Raw genomic sequence first — 24,753 nt, 5'->3', positions numbered from 1 at the left:
CAAGTACAATGATACTCTATAACATTTTAACTTTATGTTTAAAACATAACTACTTTTTACATACCTGCCATGAGGTTATGTTACAATTTTTTTTTTCTGTTAAGGTATGATTTGTAATGTTGTGTTGAGTCATGTCATGTCATGTTATGCAATTATGTTATGTCTGTTGTCCAACTATCCATCCATATCTCTGTTACCAATTTAATTTCTGCACAGCTAGTTATATCAAATGCAAATTATGTAATTATATGGAGTGTGTATCAAAATGAAGGGGAAAATTAGTATTATAATTTTTATTTCGACCAATCAAGCCAATTTATTTTTGCGTGAAACCAGACACACACATACTTTATTATGCCTCATAGACAATGTTGCAACTAAGTTCTACAAATGTTTCTTTCCACTTCACAGTGTCACTATATGTACTAACTTGCTTTTTTCAAGCAGTTACCTCTGAATAATATCATGCCCACTTGGGCATCGTGTTTCATTTATTCATTCATTTCACTTATTCACTCAATATGATTCATGGGAGCAATGCCCCTGTCAAATACAGTTAGGTACACTGTACCTTGTTTTAATGTCTTCTCACCTGAATAGTAATCAAGGGAGATAACAATAAGAAAGTTATATAGAGTATTAAAGTATGTAATAAGAATGGATTTTAAGTGTGTAATTAGATAAATTATTGCATACAGTGGAACACTAACAAGTCAGTTTGGTGGCTCAGTGAGAGAATTACGTCCATGATTGACACTAAATTAAGTAAATAACATATTTTGTGAGGAAATTGTATCTTGCTTATATGTAGTGGTCTTTGAAAGGAAATATGGGTTATGAATTGTCTTTGTTGTCCAACAGATTTCATTTCATAATACCAATCTTTGTTTTATTTTTTTTGTATGACATGTACTTGTGATTTATAGTTTGCCACATGGCAGTTCTCTTAAATGAAAAATTCTTTGATAGTGATTTCTCAGATCAGATGAAAAGTATTTGATAGTACACATAATTAGCAATTAACATGACATATACTACATGTATTACTTATATGAAAAGTAGTATACAATATATTCATTATCTTTTGTGCCAACAGATGGTATAATAGGTAAGTTTCTGATGTGAAGAATGCTGTCTTGTATATTATATTATGCATGCAAGAGCTTATGTACAGTTGAGTAATACTAATGACATGCAACATAGGCTTGTACCTTATGAATTTGTTTATATATTGACTGAACTTTATGTTGCATGAAGACTAATAGCAAATGATCATGTGAGGTCTGGAGCCATTGTTTGCTATTGTGTTTCTATATCATGGTCTTCTAATTAAAACTTTTGATCTTAAATGAAAGTGGTTCCACCATACCTGCTATAATTAAACTCTTGCATATTGACATGTAGAAGACTTATGGCATCTGATTCATCCAAAATGAAAATGACATTGATCCAGTGTTATGCCAGTATATATGTAGCTGGTTTTCAATAAAATGGTGTTAATCTTATATCCAGCATGGTACATGACAATTTTTTACCTTTGGCATGGCAATGACGTTGGGTTTTCACTGAGATACTTCTTGCAATAATGAATTGGCTGTAAATAAAAATGTTGAAGATCTGACCACCAGCATCTCTACATTTTGAAAGCCAGACCTAACTGACCTTAGAGTTACATCAAAGGTCATTGCTTGAAGTTTTGTACCTCATTGAGTTTATGAACACTGTGACTTGTACACATAAAATAATTTTTGACCAGACTTGATTTTAAAGGCCAATAGTTGTTACTATAGCTCATAGTCATCACTCTGACATTGATTTTAAAGGCCAGTAGTTGTTACTATAGCTCATAGTCATCACTCTGACATTGATTTTAAAGGCCAGTAGTTGTTACTATAGCTCATAGTCATCACTCTGACATTGATTTTAAAGGCCAATAGTTGTTACTATAGCTCATAGTCATCACTCTGACATTGATTTTAAAGGCCAGTAGTTGTTACTATAGCTCATAATCATCACTCTGACATTGATTTTAAAGGCCAGTAGTTGTTACTATAGCTCATAGTCATCACTCTGACATTGATTTTAAAGGCCAGTAGTTGTTACTATAGCTCATAGTCATCACTCTGACATTGATTTTAAAGGCCAATAGTTGTTACTATAGCTCATAGTCATCACTCTGACATTGATTTTAAAGGCCAGTAGTTGTTACTATAGCTCATAATCATCACTCTGACATTGATTTTAAAGGCCAGTAGTTGTTACTATAGCTCATAGTCATCACTCTGACATTGATTTTAAAGGCCAGTAGTTGTTACTATAGCTCATAATCATCACTCTGACATTGATTTTAAAGGCCAGTAGTTGTTACTATAGCTCATAGTCATCACTCTGACATTGATTTTAAAGGCCAGTAGTTGTTACTATAGCTCATAATCATCACTCTGACATTGATTTTAAAGGCCAGTAGTTGTTACTATAGCTCATAGTCATCACTCTGACATTGATTTTAAAGGCCAATAGTTGTTACTATAGCTCATAGTCATCACTCTGACATTGATTTTAAAGGCCAATAGTTGTTACTTTAGTTCATAGGCACCACCCTGACATTGATTTTAAAGGCCAATAGTTGTTACTATAGCTCATAGTCATCATGATGACATTGATTTTAAAGACCAATAGTTGTTACTATAGTTCATAATCACCACTCTGACATCACTTTTAAAGGACAAAGATTTTAAAGGCCAATGGTCTTAACACAAGTGTTATTCAGTTCTTGCCTAGGGATAGAAGAAAGATTTGCAGGGCATTATTCATGAAATAAAAACAGTAGTGTCATGTTGCATGTTTTTACTTTTGCTGGGAGAAAACCATTTTCTTAATCCAGTAGTTACTCTCATATGAGGACAAACATAACTGAAATTTGTTCATTATAAGAGAGGTGGTCATTATGCTAAAGATTATTGTAATGTCAGACAATGTAAGTGAATAGATGGGGGCCTCAAGATGGGGATTACTGTACTCAAAGTATCCCCAAAATGTTGACTAGCAGAGTCCATAGACAGAAGCTCATTACTCCATGCTACATTCAGTCATTTTCCATTTTTTGTAATATGATATTTTAAAGTATTTTATGATATTTGTTGGGTGTCTCTTTCAGTTTTGGATTCTATGACTTTGCAATCTAATTAAAATTTATGTCTATTAATTATAATTAGATCTGACAGTTATAGACAAAGGTTCCTTTGTCAAAGGTCAAGGTCTTAGTAGAGAAAGAAATGCGTGTATTTGACCAGAACCCTTTTCTGGGCTGTAACTTATGAAAGATTGGATATATATTATGATATGATGGTGTGATGTATACAAGAGTCTCATACCCTTTCTCAAGGTCAGTCATGGGCAGGAAAATATCAATCAGTGGCTTACATTCTTATTTGGGTAAAATATTTTAACCACTGATGATAACATTTTAGCTTGTTATGACTAGATGGTGTGTTGCATACCACAGCCATGCACCTTGCCCCAAGGTTATTGTCTCAGAAATGGAAACTATAGAGTCTGTTCTAGGACATAAAATTGCAGGAAACACTCTCATTTCTTCAACAAAAAAAGACATATATGTTTGCAACCACAGCCCTTTTTTTTATCTTTGTTCAATATCTATATATAAAATATTCCCTATTTTTTTTATAGATGGTACCAACTCCAGCATACTAGATTTCTAAGCTGTCTTATATTTTTGGTGACGTAATAGATCAAAATTAGTTCATTTGATTCAGTCGGATATGCAGTCAGCGCCATAAATGAATACAACATCATTTGTGAGATGTAGAAATGCACTAAGCATTATCAATGTACATAAATGGTAGTCATTTTAGTATAAATATTCAACACATAGTTTTAGATTTGTTGCTATCCCTTAGAGAGAATGCATTGAAGCTATGTTAGTTACCATGCTGCTTTGTTAAATGTTTGTTTTAATTAGTTATCTGTATCATTCATTTATTTCTTGTCCCAGCATCTGCAATATATACAAATTTGTAGATGAGACTTTTTGTGAAAAGCTTGGTTGAAACTGATACCTTTAGCAGGAATTTTTGTTGTTGTTTAGCAGACTCCGAATAAGATTGTGAAAATGAGTCAAAATTTGTGACATTAAACATTATAGCAATAAGATTGTGAAAATTAAACAAAATTTGTGACATTAAACAGTATAGGTTATCTCTGTCAGTAATCAATAAAATAATATGCCAAAGTTAAATCCCCCATTTTGGAACAAAATTACTAATTTCTACATCTGCAAAACATACTCTGTGTGCCAGACAGAGTTATGGCTTGCAGGCAAGACTGTGTTCTCAGAAATCTGTGTTTTATTGCATTGTGTCATTCACTGCCTATTCTAGTCTGCTCTGATTTAATTTTAGTGTGCCCATAAAATTGTACCTGATTTTAATGTATTCTTTTATTTGTACTTAATTGTAATATGTGTTTATAATTGTACCAGATTTTTATATACCCTAATACTTCTACCTGATTTTAATGTGCCTTTATAATTGCACCGGATTTTAATGTGCCCTCATAATTGTACCTGATTTTAATGTGCCTTTATAATTGCACCGGATTTTAATGTGCCTTCATAATTGTACCTGATTTTAATGTGCCCTTACATTTGTATCTGATTTTAATGTGCCCTCATAATTGTGTCTGATTTTAATGAGTCCTAATAATTGTATATGCATTTTTCAACCACTGTCTCAGTAAAATAGAGGTTTATTAAGCAATGACTCCAAGGAATTTCAAATGCAGTCAGACTGTGTTGATAGGTCATCTTGATTAAGGAAACTAAAGTTTAAAACATTCAGTTTTAGGTTTCCCCAGAATGAAAAAATATACATGTTTTATCTAATGTATTTATGGGAGTGTCCTGCATTGTTGGTCTCCCAGTTGAATATATCTTGAAATTTCTAGCCAGTTATTACCTCAAAAAGATATTACTTTTTGTAAATAGAATGCAGGTTCTCAAAATAATACCTACATCTGAGAAAAATGAAATAAAATAATTTTTGTTAAGCATTTGTTTAAAGTTTTAGATTTTTTCAGTGTGGTCAAAAAGCTTTTTTTTAAAAACTTGATATATATCAGAGATCACATAGAAATATTGCTACCATTTTGATACTTTTGATGGTCATAAACCATATGGTCTTTTGTACATAGTCTGTCTGTTCATTAGCACATGTTTGTTATTGCTACTCCTCCTGTACTTCTTGAGGATTGCCACAAAACATTACACACACACACATTCATCTTGCCACAAAACATTACACACACACACACATTCATCTTGCCACAAAACATTACACACACACACATTCATCTTGCCACAAAACATTACACACACACACATTCATCTTGCCACAAAACATTACACACACACACATTCATCTTGCCACAAAACATCACACACACACACATTCATCTTGCCACAAAACATTACACACACACACACATTCATCTTGGCATCTGGTGTTTTTGCCCAAGTTTTTAAATGGTGTCTAATTTTGTACCAAATGAAAAAAGTGCTGATCTTACATACATAATGGCTGCCACTGCAGCTAATTTGAAAATCTTGTCATTCAAGTACATCAGAGATGGCTTCAACACTCAGCAGTTAAAAAGACGAAATTGTCTTATCTTGAATTCCTGGAAATTCTTTTGGCCAGTGGAGTATTAGTCCTTTGGAAGGACTTGTTTTTATGTATAATGCAGGTGATTACTTAACAGCAGCAGGTCCTACATGCAAATCAGTTAAATGGATAAAATATTTAACTACGGTTTCAAAAGTACCTTTTTTGGCAAAATAATTTAGGATAGGCATACCCCAACCAAACCAAAATATTTGTGACTCTGATTTACAACAATAAAGAAATAAAAAATTTACATACAATATTATAAACTCATATATGTTTCAAAGTACAGTTGCACTAATTATTATTATAATTATTATTATTATTATTATTATTGCTACTACTACTACTATACTCTGGCAGCTTTTTGCATTGTCCTCTCTTATGGTAAATAATCTTCTTATCATGTTATAAAAGTTGTTATTAAATATAAGTTGTTGTTATATCAGTGTGGGAAATACCTGTAACAAGCTTCAAAGGAGGTATAAAACAGCTACTATGTCAGTGACACAGAAGTTGCAGAGAATACGTATCAATGGATAGCTGGACAGAAGGAGGAATATTTGAAAAATTCATACAGATTTTGCCAAACATTATTTTGCTTTAATTATTAGCATTTATGCTTACATAAATTTAATTGTTATTATTGTTTGCTTCATTTGTAAACATAAAAGCATGTAAGAGAAATAAAACATACTAAAATTATATGCCAGAAAGAAGAAAAAATCATCTGCAGTTTATAAATAAATTTCCAGGATTTTGTTGGAGTGGTTATAACTTAGTCAGTTTTGTTTGAAGTAAACCTCTATAAAACGATTGTGGATAATTGGAATCAAGTTTTCATACCTCCCAGAAGTAGCTGTATATAACAGTTTTGGCCATACTCATGCTTGTTCTTCTTTAAATCCCATATTAAGCCATCATTCGCTTTAAATTCTTAACGATGCTCATTATACTGAGCTTCCAGTATCAAATTATCAATAAAATTCACTGTTTGTTAGCTACTAGTACATGTGGCATACTTTGGAAAATGCCAATTGCTGTCATTGTAAAAAGGACTTTTGGCAAGGATGATATCGATATTGAAATGTTTTCCTTATTCATTATGTAGTTAATATGTTCATAATAACATTTTTTTGTATCAGAAATTATTCTTTAACAGTCCTCGAAAAACCTGCCTACTGCTGGGAACATTGTACCTGATGGTATTATCAAATACTATCAGTTTCTTGAAACATGTTTTATCTCCCATGACTAGTGCAAATTATTGGATTACTGTACACTGCCATTGATTAAAGAAATAACAAATTGTTTAATTTTTGCTATTTATAATATAGACCAAATTCAGCATCAAAAGACGTTCCTAAACCTTATTAGCTGCTGTGTAATTTTGGTCAAGATTAATATTTACTTTGGAACAGTTTATGTTAAGCCATTTTGAGCGTTGAATTTCATAAATATTGGTCTCAACAATATAGGTATATACGCACGCATAATATGTGTCTGATCACAAGACATTGAAATTGCTTGTAAATGGGCATATTTCTACTTAAGAATTACATAAATGTAGTTATTTCTTGTATTTTGCAGCTCCTGGCAGACCAACAATTGTTCCGGAAGAATGTAGTGCAGAAAACAACAGTGTGACCATCTCATGGCGGCCATATTTAGGCAGTGTTGTAGAGGCTTATTCTCTGGAACTTGATGATGGAAATGGAGGAGATTTCAGAGTAAGTTTACTTTTATCATCTTAGTTAAGATTTGACAAAGTTTTTTTATCTTTGCTGAAGATTAAACTTTATACATTTTTCATTCTACTTATAAATACACAGGACACATTTTGAAGGGATTTCAGCCTTTTGTTGAACTCTCTATTTGTATTTTTCAATAAAGAAACAAATTTTTTTTGGCCATTTTAAGCAAAATGAACCACCCCTTCTATAAACTGGATCCTTGTAGAAAAGAATAGTGTAACACTGTTGTATAGGAGGAAACCACTAACAGTGGATGGCCGCTAGCTATTGACCGATATATGGCGACTTAACCATTGACCTTAGATGGATGACCACTAGCCCTTGGATGAGGTTGAAACTGGGATCCAGGACTGAGAGGCATGAAGTTTCAATTCTTAACTTTGATTTACACTAGAGGATATCCATTTGAATGGATGGCTGCTAGCCCATTGATGAGACTGGTCATTGAGCCCATGACTACAGAATTGTCAAGCTTTCATTGTTACCTAAACTTTGCTTAGAAGACCACCAACCTTAGATGGATGGCCACTAGATCGTTGGCCATTATCCTTTGCTTAAGGCTGAAATTGGGGATTGTACACAGCACTGCTGAGATTTAAAGCATTTTTTTTGCTTGAAGGTGGCATTGGAGGAAACCATCAACCTTAGATGGTTGGCCACTCACTATCCCTTGCTTGAGGTTAAGACTGGGAATGGCACACAGGACTGTTGAAATGGAAAGCTGTGATTGTTACTTGAAAGTTATCATATCCAGACAGGTTTCTTGATAAGAAGTTTATTTTACCTAGACAATTTCAGGTCTCAATGTTTACATGTGTGGTCTAGATTTTGCACTTCTGGTGATAAATTCTTCCAACAGGATTCATGCTGCAGATTTTAATCTAACTTTGTAATGCCATGGTGCACCTTGGTAAATGTGTCTTCAATTAACTAACAGATCAGATTCCAGCTACATCTAGAGACCATGGTTTTCATGGTATATTAGGTTTTAAGGATGAAAATGTGGTTTTTATTGTTTGGTTTTCTGGTGAAATGTCAGCTTAACAGAATAAAAGAAATACATTTAGTGGGAAAATCACCCATTCCATATTTAAGGAAATTGTTCAGTAGCAGTCATCACAAGACAAGAAGTGTTGGTAAGAATACAGTGGCATAAATGTGTGAGACATTTTAGACCACTGCAGAGAGTGCTTATACCACATGCAATATCAATATCAATATATATATATATATATATATATATATATATATATATATATATATATATATATATATACATACATACATACATACATACATACATACATACACACATACATACACCAAATCATTAACGAATTTGTCTGAATTTAAAATGAGATGATCTATTCATTGCTACAAAATTCATAGTAATCTGTTGGATTGCAGTTGCATTTGATTTAATTATTATGGGATTAAATGTGGGATTTAACTTTTTCTGTATTTCTTCTCTGAGTAAAAACATTAGTCTTTTGGTACTCATGGGTTTAAAATTGTTTATCGGTGTAAATACCTGTATGTCTAAATGGCATAACAGTTTACATAATTGTGTAGATGAACTGTGCACCAGGCAGTGCACCTGAGGTAGCAAGTTTTGATAAATCAGGGTTAACGCACTACACTACCATCTTACAGTGCAGATTTTCTCTTCCAGATTACACTAATGGCATATTGAAGTTAAGCTCCAAATACTTGACGTTTTTTCCCAGAATTAATTCTGATAAAGTCATGTTAATTTAAACCATAATCAGAATATATTTGTAGTTTTTCTGTAAGTTTTAGTGAATATTTTTACATTATGTAAGAAAAGGAAGATAACAAAATCACACAATTTATCTATATTGTGTGAATTTTTGTTTGTTAATTATGCTGATTCATCAATATTGTGTGTTCTGTAGTGATGCAGAAAATTAAATCTTGCTTTAATTGTCCAGTGGTCTCTTACTATGACAGTGTTCGGGGGAGATAAAAAAAAAAGAGCACTGTATTTCAAGCAGTACCACCGTACACTGGTGCATATTGTATGGAAATTATAATTTAACCAGGATCTTGTTTTTTTTTATTGTGTTGATTTTAATGGAGTTTTAAGCATGTTATTGTCTATAGCATACAGAGGAAATGAAAGCTACATGCTCTTTTCAATGAGCAAACAAAGCAGCCAACCCAGGCAGACCTCAACAGGTATCAAACCTAGGAACCATGATTTTAAGTCCAACACTATATAAGCAAGCTGAGCTACTAATGGGTTCCAGGACTGTGCCAGTATTATGGCAGGGACCATATTATGCTTATGCACTTAATGGTGAGGGACCTGTGTTATAGAATTTAAGATAGCAAAGGAAAAGACATTACAAGTATAAATATTTGATGCTGTACTTTTTATGTTTGCCCATGAACAATATTTCATTTTTGTTGGAAAATAGTAAATGCTGCTGTATGTCTCTTTGTATGTTAAACTAATTAGATCTTTTCCATAAATGAACAACTTGACCTTCATTTTCATAAACTGATCATGAATATTAGTATTGGTCATGGAATGGCTTGTGAATTCTGCAGGTTTTTAAGTTAATTTTATCAGCAGGGTAGACATGAGTTGACATGGCAATGGCAATTGTTTTCATAGCCATTATTAACTTGAAGACTTTTTGTTCAAGATTTGGAAACTTAAAGGCGAGTATATTCAGTATATGCCTTTTTTATAGGTTATACCACCACAGTGTGAGCAAAAATTGCACAGCTTGGATAATCCCTCTTGTGGGGGTGTAGTGGTTGTCTAGGGGTGGGGTTCTTCTTATAGACTTTAACGAATTATGAGAAGTTCCCCTGGTCCTTATTCAGAAGGTTAATTCTGGACACTATATTATTTATTGACTAAATATATTTATGGCTACGAGCCCCCAGTCAGCAATGCCTACAGTTAAATTAAAAGAAATACAAAGATGAAATTTAAACAATAACAATTTAATAAATGAAATTTAAAAGAATTTAAAGTAATCAATGTCTCTCTTTCACCCAATGATCCCTTTGATCATCATTTGAGTTCACAGTGTGAGGAGATTTTTCCCTTCTTGAGTGCTACTCATCTAAATCTCTTCGTTCCCTTGTCTTTCTCTCCTTTCGTGATCTCCACTTCCGCTTCCTCTTCTATTATCCTTGTTCCTTGCCGTTGTCTTGACTTCCGGTTCCTCTTCTAGTATCCGGAACCCTTGACGATATCCCTTGAGGTCACCCGAAATTCACTCGGTATCTCTCACCGTCACCCGAAATTCTCTGAACTTCTCTCGTCCCCCGAAATTCTCTGAAATTCTTTCGTCCCCCGAAAGCTTCCTGATCGAAGCTATTTCATGAATTTCCTAAATTCCGCCAATTTTTACGAATGGCTAACGGAGTGTGTGTCACTGCGACTCTTAAACACCAACTGACGAATTTCAGGCTTGTACAAGTCTTATTCCAGCTTCTCGAATCAAGTCCCACCTACAACGCATCCCGATTGGATGGCGACGGACTCTGGTCATTTGATCGAACTGTCAATCATAAAATGTCAGTCTGTGTGTCCCCATGTACTGTCCAGCCTACCATTGTCGGCTTCCGGCTCTTTGAAGTTGTCTACGTCACGTGTTCCCATGTACAAAGATTCCCGCCAGATTTCCACTCAAGAGCTCAAACAAAGACTGGGTTACGTAAGAGGATTAGCCAACTTAGGCACTTGGAAAACAAAGCTTACCTGGCTCCACTTACAGACTTATAAATACATGTATAATACAAGGGGTTGGGGTAAAACATCACATCCCCCCACGCTTGAGAATAAAATCAGGATTTTATTCACTCAAACTAAAAAAGCAAAAGTGTTACACGATATAAAGAACAAAATCAGCAAAATGAACTAAATGCTAAACTGAGTATGAACACGAAAATATAACAAATGATCTATATCATTTCGGCGCTTCTACTCATGAAATCTGCGCCTACGTTTTCAGATCCTTTCACGTATCTGATCTGCATCTGGTACTGCTGTAAAAACAGCGACCATCGCATCAATCGACCATTGGACAACTTTGCCTGCGCCAGATAGGCGAGTGGTTGGTGGTCGGTCTCCAATATGAACTTACGTCCATATAGGTATCGCTCGAACCGTGATATGCCGAACACGATTCCGAGACATTCCCTCTCCGATACTGAGTAATTCTTCTCGGCAGCAGACAACTTCCGGCTGCCGTATGCGACAGGAAAAAGCGTCTTGTCATGCTCCTGGAGCAGTACTGCTCCCAGTCCCGTGTCGCATGCATCGGTGCGCAGAACGAATTCTTTATCCAAGTCCGGTAGACGAACAACTGCGTCGGATGTAAGTCTATCCTTTAGCGTTTGGAATGCGTGCTCACACGCATCTGTCCAAACGAACTTACTCGGGGTCCGTTTCTTGGTTAGGTCAGACAACGGGCCCGCAATCGCGCTGAAATTAGCGACATACCTCCGGTAATATCCGGCCAGTCCCAGGAATGACCTCACTTCCGTTTTCGTGGTGGGGCGTGCGGCGTTTCTCAACTGCTCCACCTTCGACTTCTCTGGAGACAGCGTGCCTTGGCTCAGGGTATGTCCTAAATAGTCTAATGTCCTGAAACCAAGGTGACATTTGGAAGGGCGGGCTGTCAAGCCCTCCTGACGTAGCCGCTCCAAAACGTCAGCTAACAGAGCGAGGTGTTCACCCCATGTCTCTGTAGCTAACAAGAGGTCATCCATGAAGTTGTGGACACCCCTATCGCGCAAGGGCTCCAACAACTTCCGCATCATTCTGGTAAAGACGCTGGGCGCGTTTTGTACCCCGAACGGCATCACCAACCATTGGTATGTCCCGTCGGGAGTAGCAAAAGCAAGCTTCGGTCGGTCTTCTTTCCTTACCGGAATTTGCCAATACCCCTTGGACAAATCCAGTTTGGAAAAATATTTCGCTTTCGAGACCGAAGCGAAGATATGTTCGGGGTCAGGTAGCATTTCAACTTGAAATTCTGTCACCTGATTCAGCTTCCGGTAGTCGACGCAGAACCGATGGGTGCCGTCCTTCTTCTGCACTAAGACTACTGGTGAGCTGTACGGAGAGTCGGCAGGTTCGATTACTCCCAGAGCAATCATCTGCTCGATTTCTTCCCTTACAACTTGTCGTTTCGCGTGGGGCAAGGGGTAGGGTTTACGCTGAACTGGTCGGTCGTCCACCATCTTTAACCCGAACTCGACAAGCGTCGTCCTCCCGGGTTTTTCTGTTAGCACGTCGGAATATCCGGCCAGCAAGGTCTCTATCTCGTTCCGCTGCCCTTCAGTTAACATGGGGTCACACTCCACGTCCGACGGAGTCTCGGCCCTCGTTAATGGACAGCTCGGGACAGTGTTAGCACCTTCCGTATCGCCTTCGATATCCTCGGTGACTATCGCTGCGACAACAAAATCGCTGGCGGTCTCCCTTTCCCGGTACCTCTTGAGCAAATTGGCATGGTACAATTTCTCTTTCGTCGGTAGCTGTATCCGGTAGGTTTGACCTCCGACCTTCTTGGTGACGACGTATGGACCCCTCCAGGAAACTTGCAACTTGTTGTGTTCCTGGGGCAACAACAACAACACTTTGTCCCCTACCTCAAACTGACGTGGTTTTGCGCGCTTATTGTAATTTTTCGCCTGTTGCGCCCTAGCTCGTTTGAGATTTTCTTGCGCGAGAGAACAAACCTCTTCCAGTTTGTTGCGCAAGTCCGCGACGTACTGGTAGGTAGTGCGTACTTCCTCTACAGCGTGGTCGTCTGTCCACAGCTGTCTCAGTACGGCGATTGGGCCGCGTACGGTTCTCCCGTACAAGAGTTCAAAGGGAGAGAACCCCAAACTCGCTTGCGGTACTTCCCGGTATGCAAAAAGCATGGCCGGAATATACCGGTCCCAATCCTTGGGGCGGCCTTCGCACAATTTCTTGAGCGTGTTTTTCAAGGTCCCATTAAACCGTTCGACCAATCCGTTACATTGGGGGTGATACGGTGTAGTCGTGAGGTGTTTAATCGACATGAGACGATTCACCTCCGCCATCACACGACTCATAAATTGTGTTCCTTGATCGGTCAAGATCTCGTCGGGCACTCCGACTCTTGACCAGATCGCAAACAGAGCTTCCGCGACGGTTTCCGTGTCAATGTTACGCAACGCAACGGCCTCCGGATAGCGTGTAGCATAATCGACAACCGTTAAAATATATCGATTTCCGTGCGCAGACGCGGGTTTTATCGGTCCGATTAAATCCATGGCAACACGTCTAAATGGTTCATCGATAAGGGGCGTACTCCCCAAAGGGATGGGTCGCTGATCCGTTTTCGGTGCCATTCTCTGGCATTTGTCACAGGAGAGACAGAACCGTTTTACGTCTCCCTGGACCCCTGGCCAGTAAAACTCTTTTACAAGACGGTCACGCGTCTTAGCAATTCCCATGTGTCCACCCATGAGACTCTCGTGTGCAAGTTTCAGTACTTCGCAACGCTTTTCCTTTGGCACGACGACTTGCTTGAAGTGTTCGTTGTGTTTCCTGGCGTGGCGATACAAGATTCCCTTCTTGTAGACAAACTTCACCGCGCCGTTCGGAGTTTCCCTTTCTGTTCCCGCTTCTGCGTGTTTGTGCAACTGCGCCAGAGTTGCGTCCTCCTGTTGCAGCTTCCTTAACTCCGCTGGAATAACATTACTAACCGGTGTCGATGTAACTTGGATTGGCTTTTGTTTCGGCTGTCGACTCATGGCCCTGGTTTCAACAGCACTCACTGGCATAGGTGTGCAGGTTTCGGGGTTCGGCTGGGGTAACACATAACGGCAACCCAATATGACGTCATGTGATAGCCCCTCCAAGCAAGCAGCTTCAATTTTCCCCTTCACGTATGGTGAATCGAGGTCAATGACAGCTACTGGTAATGAGTCACGCGCGCAGTTCGCGTACTGAACTTCTATTACCTCCCCTGTATAGTCCTCCGGCTTGACATATTTCTTGTCGACAAGCGCGGGGACGCTGCACCCAGTGTCATACAAGATGGTGGCGCCTTCACCATTGACAGTTGCGGCCGCAAGGTTGGCTGGGTTGCGACTCGCTTCCGGCACACATTCCTTCTTAGCTACGACATTCACCTGGGTCTGCCTGCCCTTGGGACAGTCCCTGGCAAAATGCCCCAGGCGCTTGCAATTAAAACATGTCGGCGGCCCTCGCCGACTTGCAAGTCCTGGTTTCGTGGGTGAGGCCTGTCCAGGTCGATAGGCGGCAGCCCTACCTGTAGGTGCCCCTCCGACCTTCCCGTCGCCCTGACGGTTACGGACAGCCGGCTCAACCTCCCCCATACGACGCGACTCAGAGGGTCGGGGTCGGTCAGCAACCCCGGAACCTCCACTCTTCGAGTGCGCCTGCTCGTATCGCTCCGCCATGTTAGCGATCTCTTCGAGCGTCCGGTGTTCTCTTTCTGCTAAGAAAACTGTCAACTCGCGACGGTAAGTACCCAGGACATGTTCCTTGAGTATTACCTCGCGTAGCCCTTCGTACGTGCGTTCGACTTCGGCCATTTTCATCCACTTCTCAAATAAACCTCGAACACGGTTGTGGAATTGAGAGTGGGTCTCTGTTACCTTTTTCACCGAGTCCCGGAAAAGTTTCCGGTAAGTCTCGGCGGTCAGCCGATAATGGCAGAGAAGCGCCTTCTTGAGGGCAGTGTAGTCATCAGCCTCTTCTGCAGTTAAGCCGTGGTAGACTTCCCGAGCTGCACCTTGCAAAAAGGCTGAGACATTAATGGCCCAGTGCTGTTCAGGGACCTGATGAGCGCGTGCGAGTTTCTCAAACTGGACGAGAAAATCGTCAATAGCCTCCTCCCTATCATTGAAGCGTGACATGTTGATCTGGACTATCCGGTGGTCGATGAAAGGTCGGCCGGTTGTTCCAGAGCTTGTACTGGCGTCGTCCCGTCCGTTGGTCCTAGCTTCAACTCTGACCTTTTCCATCTCCAGAGTGTGAGCGAGTCTGGCTAGCTCCAGCTCTTTCTGGGCGTCTCGGTCCGCTGCTATCTTGGCTAACTCTTGGTCCGCTGCTATCTTGGCTAGTTCTCTCTGGGCTTCTCGGTCCGCTGCTATCTTGGCTAGTTCTCTCTGGGCTTCTCGGTCCGCGGCTATCTTGGCTAACTCTTGGTCCGCTGCTATCTTGGCTAGTTCTCTCTGGGCTTCTCTTTCCGCTGCTTTTTCGGCCTTCCATTCCTTGATCCTTTCTTCTACAAAGGTTGCCAGGCGATCTCCCTCGTATCCAAGATCTTCCGACCCCATGGCGCGGTATTCCTTTATCATTTGTCGTTCGGTAGCCATTATACTAATGTAAAGTGATACCTTGTCTCAAAATTCAAACAATATACAGATATTTGTAATACCAGTTTAAATACTTACCTGTCGACAACAACTAGTTTCGTTCAGGTAAGATATTTGTTCGATATCTGCTTCACACGTACTGCTATGAATGGAAGATCTACAAAGCCTGCACATATGACAATAAAAATACAAGATGAGAAAATCACAAAATTTCAAATACAAAGAATGGAAAATATCTCACACTGTTCACTAATACTTCTACCAATAACTTTAAGTCCCAAAATAATATATATGTCTAATTCATATCCCGGACGAAGCGCCCACTGTGGGGGTGTAGTGGTTGTCTAGGGGTGGGGTTCTTCTTATAGACTTTAACGAATTATGAGAAGTTCCCCTGGTCCTTATTCAGAAGGTTAATTCTGGACACTATATTATTTATTGACTAAATATATTTATGGCTACGAGCCCCCAGTCAGCAATGCCTACAGTTAAATTAAAAGAAATACAAAGATGAAATTTAAACAATAACAATTTAATAAATGAAATTTAAAAGAATTTAAAGTAATCAATGTCTCTCTTTCACCCAATGATCCCTTTGATCATCATTTGAGTTCACAGTGTGAGGAGATTTTTCCCTTCTTGAGTGCTACTCATCTAAATCTCTTCGTTCCCTTGTCTTTCTCTCCTTTCGTGATCTCCACTTCCGCTTCCTCTTCTATTATCCTTGTTCCTTGCCGTTGTCTTGACTTCCGGTTCCTCTTCTAGTATCCGGAACCCTTGACGATATCCCTTGAGGTCACCCGAAATTCACTCGGTATCTCTCACCGTCACCCGAAATTCTCTGAACTTCTCTCGTCCCCCGAAATTCTCTGAAATTCTTTCGTCCCCCGAAAGCTTCCTGATCGAAGCTATTTCATGAATTTCCTAAATTCCGCCAATTTTTACGAATGGCTAACGGAGTGTGTGTCACTGCGACTCTTAAACACCAACTGACGAATTTCAGGCTTGTACAAGTCTTATTCCAGCTTCTCGAATCAAGTCCCACCTACAACGCATCCCGATTGGATGGCGACGGACTCTGGTCATTTGATCGAACTGTCAATCATAAAATGTCAGTCTGTGTGTCCCCATGTACTGTCCAGCCTACCATTGTCGGCTTCCGGCTCTTTGAAGTTGTCTACGTCACGTGTTCCCATGTACAAAGATTCCCGCCAGATTTCCACTCAAGAGCTCAAACAAAGACTGGGTTACGTAAGAGGATTAGCCAACTTAGGCACTTGGAAAACAAAGCTTACCTGGCTCCACTTACAGACTTATAAATACATGTATAATACAAGGGGTTGGGGTAAAACATCACACCTCTATTATGACCTATACCCTATCTTAAAGACAGGAAGATCCACATTATGTACTAATGAGATGGGGATTCATTAGCAATCCAGCTTTCCTAGGAACAGATTGAGAGGTATCTGATATCTCATGGGAGGCAGAATGACTACTTATTGATAAAAGGAGTTGCAGGCTTTGTGGGGATTCATGTTTAGGGGAAGCTTACATAATGATTTTTAATGGTTAATTAGCATCGTATATCAGTCACTATAAAATACTCACAAGCTGCTTGCAATTTAGTGGTGTGTTGTTGTTGTTGTAGTTGTGGGCTTATTGGTATTTTTCAGCACAAGATAGGCTATACGTGGCGGCCAGTATAACTGGTGGAGAAAGAACCTGGGTATACACCCTAGGAAGTTACTGGCAAGCTTTCTTACATGCCCAGGCAAGTACCTTATGCCCATGTAAAAATTTTGTGTAAAAGAAATAAAATATTTTTAACAAGTTCACAAAAAATTACATTAAATGTTTATTTTAAAATAAAAAAGCCACCTGCTTTAAATTAGGGAGTATCTAGAGATTATGTAATTCAGTAATAATCCTTTGCAATGTTGAATCGGGGAGTACCTTGAGAGTTTGTTAGGTTTTGGGTTTAACACCATTTCTCACTGCGAGATAGACTATACATGGGGGCATGAATGGCGTTTGAGGGTGGCAAGTGGGGCGACCATCCCAGGCCCTGCTCTCAGGTGGCCCCGCACTTCAGGCCTAAGGTTGTCCTTATGAATTTGTCAACCTATATTCTCCAGTAAATTGGAAACACTGATACAGGCCACACGTAATTCCATATTCACCAAGCCCAAGACTCGAACCCATACGGGCATAGCTGAGATGGTATTGTTTGGGTAAGTTGGCACTTTGGAACACTTGGCCACCTGGAGCCCTGACCCTTAAAAGTTTGTAATTTAGTAATGATCCTTTGGGTTATTAAATTAAGGAGTTCCTTGAGAGGGAGCTCATTGAAAAGGAGTTCCTTTGAGAGTTTGTAATTCAGTAATGCTCCTTTAAACAGTTAAGTTAGGGAATACCTTAAGAGTTTGTAATTCAGTAATGCTCCTTTAAACAGTTAAGTTAGGGAATACCTTAAGAGTTTGTAATTCAGTAATGATCCTTTGCTCTGTTAAATTAAGAAAGTACCTTGAGTGGTTTGTAATTAAGTAATGTTCCTTCACACAGTTACCTTAGTGAATACCTAGTTTTAATTCAGTAACAGGAGTTTATATCTACTGAAAGATTTCTAGTTTGATGTGTGCATCATAAAAGGAACATTTTCCCTGGAAAGAGATTCTTATACCAGAAAACAGGGTTAGGGGCTTTAGGAGGTTATGGCCCAAAAATGGGGGAGGGATTTGTTTTACAGAATAAGCTGAATAGCATATTAAACACATGTAAAAGATAGTATCTGATACAATGGGACTTAATTGTAAGAGTCTGGAACAATGGAATTTGGTTATTTTGCAAGTAAGGCACTAAAAGATGTTCTTAACTGAACAAAGTAGATGAAAATAAGCAAGTACATATATGTACAGCTTGTTTTGTCTTGGAACTTATTTTCCTTGTTTTGAATATGTTCATAACTTTAATCTGTGCAAATGAGTTTCATGGTATAAAATAATGTCTTGACCTGTGTTTGATATATAATGTGCTTCGTTCTGTTAAAACATTTTTAGAACCTTAGCCCTTAACTCATTCGGCCCCAATCCGGACTGTAGGCATGATGAGGCTGTACCCTATTTCCGAGCTCTGCAGCATCAGGGTCAATTAAGATACATCACAGTGGTTGGTGTTACAAGAAAGCAGATAGATATAGCTCTACAATGATACCAAATAATCTGGAAGATCTAGTTGCACTACAAAATACAGAGGGAAAAACCTAATATTTTGGACCTGTTTTTTTTTTCACCCAAAATTTGCTCGTGGCCAGAATGCAATTTTGTGTCAGGATTTTATAACTTTTGGCCTCAGATCTAAGGCAGACTGGTCTGAACTGCACACAGACAGGTGAACCTTTGCAAAAACTAGGATACGGTGGGCAGTTGGAATAAAGAGTGGTCTCCATACGAAAATGATGGATCCATTAAGCAAAAAAAAAACCAAAGAAAATAAACAAAAAAACCCCCACAAAGAAACAACAAAAGAACTCCAACATTTACCCTTCTGCTCATGCGCAAGCAAAATAACCAATGGAAAATGATGTTTCTAATCCAACTAGGCATTAATCTAGTGAAATGTTCCTTTATATAATCTTTTGTTATTGGCCTCAGTGCAAATTACATCAGTATTCTTGTATGCAGAGGGACTGTTTGCATGTGTAAATTAGATCATTTTGTGTTACCCCAGTAAATAACCTGCTTTCTGTTCAACTGATAAATAAAGTGCATAATGAAATGATGTCACTTTGTATTCCAGTCTTATTCAAAATGGCTGATACTTAGGACAGCAAGCCATCTCATGTTCAGAAGTATTTAATGATTGTTGAGACTGGTGGCAAATATAAGTTTAAATGCAACCTTACCTCTATGTTGAATTCCTACACTAAATATGGCATCTTGTTACTTGTAGCTGTTATTTTTCTCTCTAAATTCTAGTGAAAGCTTAGGTAAACAGGTAAATAATCTTCTCTTGTGATCTGAATAATTGTAGAAAATGCTTATTTTCAGACTAAATAAAGAAGACTTTTCCTAACAATATCTTTAATGGAAACAACTCACATCTGGAACAGAATGACCAGTTCTGGCATGCAAGTAATTATTCACATTTAAAAGAAATCGTTTCATGTTCCAGTGGTGGTACAAATGGTTACAATTGAAGTGACTGCTCTGGTGGCCTAAAGGTTAGAGCATCTGCCTTGGATGGGGGAGGTGTTGAGTTCGATCCTCAGCTGCATCATACCAAAGACTTATAAAAATGGTACTAACAGCTGCCTCGCTTGGCTCTCAGCATTAAGAGGTTACTGTTAGAACTGGTTGGCCTGGTGTCAGAATAGTGTGACTGGGTGGGACATCATGCTACATGCAGCATGATGCCCCAGTGCTAGACATCACTATAAACTGCCACACTGCAGACATCATAGGATATGGTTGAAAAATTGTTAAAGCTATGATAAAAATCCAAATCACACACATTTGAAGCATGATGGCATTAAAAGGGGCTGATATAATTGGAAGCAAGGCAATGTGCTTCACTTCTATATTTGCAATAATGAGCCTTGGCATAACATGTTGAACAAATGCCAAGATATTCCAACTGGAACCTTTAAATGAATCTTAAGCATCTTGGTGACAATGAACTGGATGTTTCCCTTACCATTTAAGTTCTTCTCGTGGATTTAATATGAATTGAAAACTTACATGCCCAGTAGGGCTTGCAGTAAGATAGTGCTGGGTTGTTTTTTTTTTGTCAACAGGTAAGTAATAGTTTCAACAAATGGCATTTTGTTTTAATAATGTTAGTGATCCAATGAATAGTGAAACAATCTCACAGTTTGGACAATTTGACTCTTAATTTGTCACAGTTAGTCATTCCTCCATTTTCCAAAAATGGCATTAGTCTGTTCTACATTGTCTTAATATTGAAAAAGTATGTTTGTGTCTGCAAACAAAAGGCATAAATAATTTTTTTTTTTGGAAATGAAGTCAGAAAAGTATAGGGCTTGACAAATTATTTGGGATTCAAAATAGTGTTGGGCAAGAAATAGAAAACACAGTAATTTATAAATAATTTTAATTCACTCTAATTACTGTATAACAATTTTGACACTTAGATTTTTACCTTAATAATACTTTTATGTCTCCTCAGGTATAACTTGACACAATAGGGACACATGCATTAGGCAGTTTATGGTAGTATATAGTTTGTACTCAAAGTACTTTATACCTTAAATGAAGCCAAATTACCTGATAAAGGTACATTTGACTTTTCACAGTTGATTTGATTACCTGTAATTACAAATGTCTGTTTTCGCATAGACAGGAAGGTTTGTTGACAAAAGAAACTACATGGGAAATTGTCAAATTTAGGATCCTATGTCTGGCCAGTAGAGGGAGCTTTCTTGCATGGCAGCTTAAATCATGAAAATGCAATGTGTCATCCTGCAATGCAATGATTATTAAGAGAATTTACCCCCCCCCCTTGAAATCTTAATTGTATGGTAGTCATAAAAGATTTCAAATCTAAAAAAGGCATTTCTTTGCACTTTGTTTTCACCGTATATGCTCACTTATAAGTCAGTCATACTGCAAAGACTCAGATCTGCTATTTGATACTGTGAGGAAGAATCAGTAGAAAAACAAATAGACCTTGATCCTTGTCCATATTGTTGCAGTTGGACCCATCTTGTAAGCAAGCAAAGATGTTACTTAAATTACGTATGAAGCCTAAGTGGTTTTAGCATGAGAATACGGTACTATAAATTTATTCGAAATTTAGATTCAGGAAAAACATTGCTAAAAAATGTCTGGAAAGCTCATATTAGGATGTTTGCCTTTCTCAGTGTTATGAAACTGATGTGATGGAAGTATTTTCTTACCAGAGCTATGTGGACCAGCATTATACATGTACTAGTTTTTCATGGCATCGTGACACAATAGTGGCTATATGGTGCCAAATAAAGATAAAGTATGAAATATATAAAATTGCTGACAAAAATTTAGGATGATAAAACCTTCCAAATAAATGTAAATATGAAGTAAAACAGGATAAAATCTTAAAATTTAAAGATGTTAACATTCTGTACAGTCTTTCTGAAATAAAAGATTCAGATGAAACAGATAAAATCCTAGCAACACATAGTCAAAATTTGTTATTTAAACCTTATTCCTTCAAAAAGTGCAAAATTTTTGCAGGGGTATATCATGTTAACAGTGAATTTGGTGCAAGCCTGGCCAATAAATTGTCTTGTACTTCATGAATTAAAGACAAGCTACAGTAATTGTTTTGATGAACTCCCATGGAAACAGACTCCCCATTGATTCATTCCCTTGACAGCCTACATTATTAATCTCTAGCACAAGTGTCATTTCATTAATCCAGATTGACCAGTGTAAACTAATCTAGAAAGACCAAAATGACCCTGGAAAGATATTAGGGAGATCAAACAAATATCATTTGATCTTTGAGGCAGACCAATATGCCTGGATTAATTCCCAACTAGCAGTTGCAGTGATATTTCTATAAAACGCACCACCTGTGAAGAAAGACTGTTCATTTTTGTCGTTATTAGTTCTTCCTTTTAGTGTGGTATACAGCTCTATTTGAAATGGTTATTTAAGTGCAGTTTTAAAACTAAGTTGCTAGAAAGCTGTGTTTGTTGCATATGCAACACTTAAGTTGTGATTGGTCTGATAGATGAAGCTTGTTTATCTACCTGTGTCAGATGAGGTGTAAGAATCCCAGTTCCTGTTGGTTTAATTCCTGATGTATTAAGTTGTAGATTAGCTATCATCCTCATACAGCCATCTTCACTGACAGATGATCCATCATTTAACAACCTTCACACTCAACTTGTTCAAAAAGCCAATCAACCAATTAGATCCAAATAAAGAACAACTTCCCCTAAAGAAATCAAAGTTTGGAATGAGGCTTTGTTTGGATTTTATCCTCTTTATGGTGCCACCACAGCCTTAATATTGGAAGGAAGAATCCATGATTTGTAACTTCTTCTTCATCACTTATTTTGTGTAGACTGCATTTTTACACCAGTGCATGGCATAAAACATTGTGAGGGTCCACGTAAATATGAAAGGTGCATCCATACAGTGGGGTATTAAAATAATCAGTGCAAATTTTGCATGAACACGTACACATCATATTCCTGGTTGTTTATTCAGCCTTTTACCTGTAATATGCATTATGTTACCTGAGAATTTAATGAAAAGAAGACTATTATCAACACTGATTACACTACTATATACAGTCAAATTCATATTTACCATGAGAAAATTGATAACCAGTGGCACACCATGCAAACAGATGTCTTCACAAGAAGTGATTAAGAAACATGATGACTTTTTCACAGAAAATCACCCTGATTCCAAAATGAAAGTAAATCTGTCTAAAGAAGCTTCCTTCGCTTGAACCAATTCACCATCACAACTGACTGTAATGAACTTAGAGTAATAATAAAGTCAGCGTTGCATTTTCGCGAAGTTTTACTGTTGAGACAAGTCCATGCTCCTCTGATAATAAGTATAACCTTTTGAGCCAATCATATTTCAGCGTTGATGCGTGTGCCGCATAGTTTACCTATTTTGAAAATAGAGTCGCATGTAGACAATGTATGTGCAGTGAAGAAGACGATGTCTAATTCTTGCATGGAACAGGATTCCTAAAGTTGAATCGAATTAATGGTAAGTAAAAAACTTACATTTGCATCTACCACTGTTCTGTAATTCAAGAAGGGATGCACCATAGAGTTTAAAACATTGTCCATATAACTCTTGTCACCGGTTTTCACATGTGCACAGACTTGTCCACAATGAAAAAATTCGTGAAAATCGCACGTTTTGGAGCCCATAACTTCAATTTGGTACAAGGCAGAAAAGTCAATGATGGCTTGATGGATAGAAAAATATCTCAGGGGTAAAACAAGCCATATAGTATGGTCGTGTGCCTTTAAAGATGGAAATAGCGGAAGGAAATCGAGGGTCATGGGTGGAGTGAAGTATTTGGAAGTTCCGTATGATAATGTTGTCAGTGTGTATTTGATATCCAAAGAAATAAAGGGACAGACACAGATGCAAATCAAGAGATAAATTCTGCGGTTTTGTGATTGCCAGAACTTTTTCATAAAGACTCGCACTGTGGTTTGTCTGCTTAGAAATGAGAATTAATTACTAAATCATCAATGAAATACAAATCCATCAGACAATGTGTGGCAGAAAATACACTTGTTTCATAGAGAGTCTGGCAAAACAGTTATCTATAATCAAGAATTCTGTCTGATGTCTTGACACATACATCTGCAGGCAGTTGACAGAAACAGTCACAGCTTAAGGCAGTCTCTGAGTCACAAGGTTTGGTTTAGTTTTGGTGTTTTATGGCATAGCAACACTTTTAAGGTTATACCATGCTGAGGCAAGTAGAGTGCCTTACTCAAGGACAACATGGTAGATGATGTGGACTGATTCAATGGTGGAAATCAAATACACATCCTTATAGTCAAAAGGCAAACACCTGAAGTTTGATTCACCTCAGATACCTTCTCAGTTACATATCTAAAGAATGGTGATCCAAAAATGAATGTTACAGTATGTGCTAAACACACAATTTTGTGTCCCCTGCCAATTCAGAGATAAAGGGGGGGGGGACAGTATCCATCTGTCCATTCTACTTTGCCTTCTGGGCTATAATTTTAAAAACTATTTAAGATTAAGAGCTTAAACTTTGCATACTTATACACAAGGTTGGATTAAGGTGGTATTAGATCCTAGGTTAATATCAGAATGCACCCCCCCACACACACACACACACTTCACTGGCCTGTGGAGTTCCAAGAGCAACTATTCCATTTGCTCTGCCTTTAGTCTTGGCATCTCATGTATCACTTTAAAGGTCACATCTAC

General features: G+C 38.1%; 1 protein-coding gene and 1 long non-coding RNA gene across 4 annotated transcripts in view; one reads left to right on the top strand and one right to left on the bottom strand.

Moving 5' to 3' along the window:
- The window catches only part of LOC149804661 (uncharacterized), a 76,898-nt gene extending 53,953 nt beyond the window's left edge, over window positions 1–22,945 (bottom strand). The window contains exon 1 of the long non-coding RNA XR_016416434.1: window positions 22,557–22,945. This is a non-coding gene — a long non-coding RNA (uncharacterized LOC149804661). The remainder of the gene's footprint in view (window positions 1–22,556) is intronic.
- The window catches only part of LOC149804660 (E3 ubiquitin-protein ligase TRIM9-like), a 180,525-nt gene that overhangs the window by 103,275 nt on the left and 52,497 nt on the right, over window positions 1–24,753 (top strand). For all 3 annotated transcript variants that reach the window (XM_089942913.1, XM_089942912.1, XM_089942914.1), the window contains one exon: window positions 7,272–7,411. In XM_089942913.1, coding sequence (XP_089799039.1) covers window positions 7,272–7,411 — 140 coding nt within the window. The remainder of the gene's footprint in view (window positions 1–7,271; window positions 7,412–24,753) is intronic.

Source organism: Sinohyriopsis cumingii, chromosome 2 (assembly GCF_028554795.1).
Source record: "Sinohyriopsis cumingii isolate HCF-2022 chromosome 2, ASM2855479v2, whole genome shotgun sequence".
Lineage (NCBI taxonomy): Eukaryota > Metazoa > Mollusca > Bivalvia > Unionida > Unionidae > Sinohyriopsis > Sinohyriopsis cumingii.
This window is presented reverse-complemented; position numbering and strand designations above follow the sequence as displayed.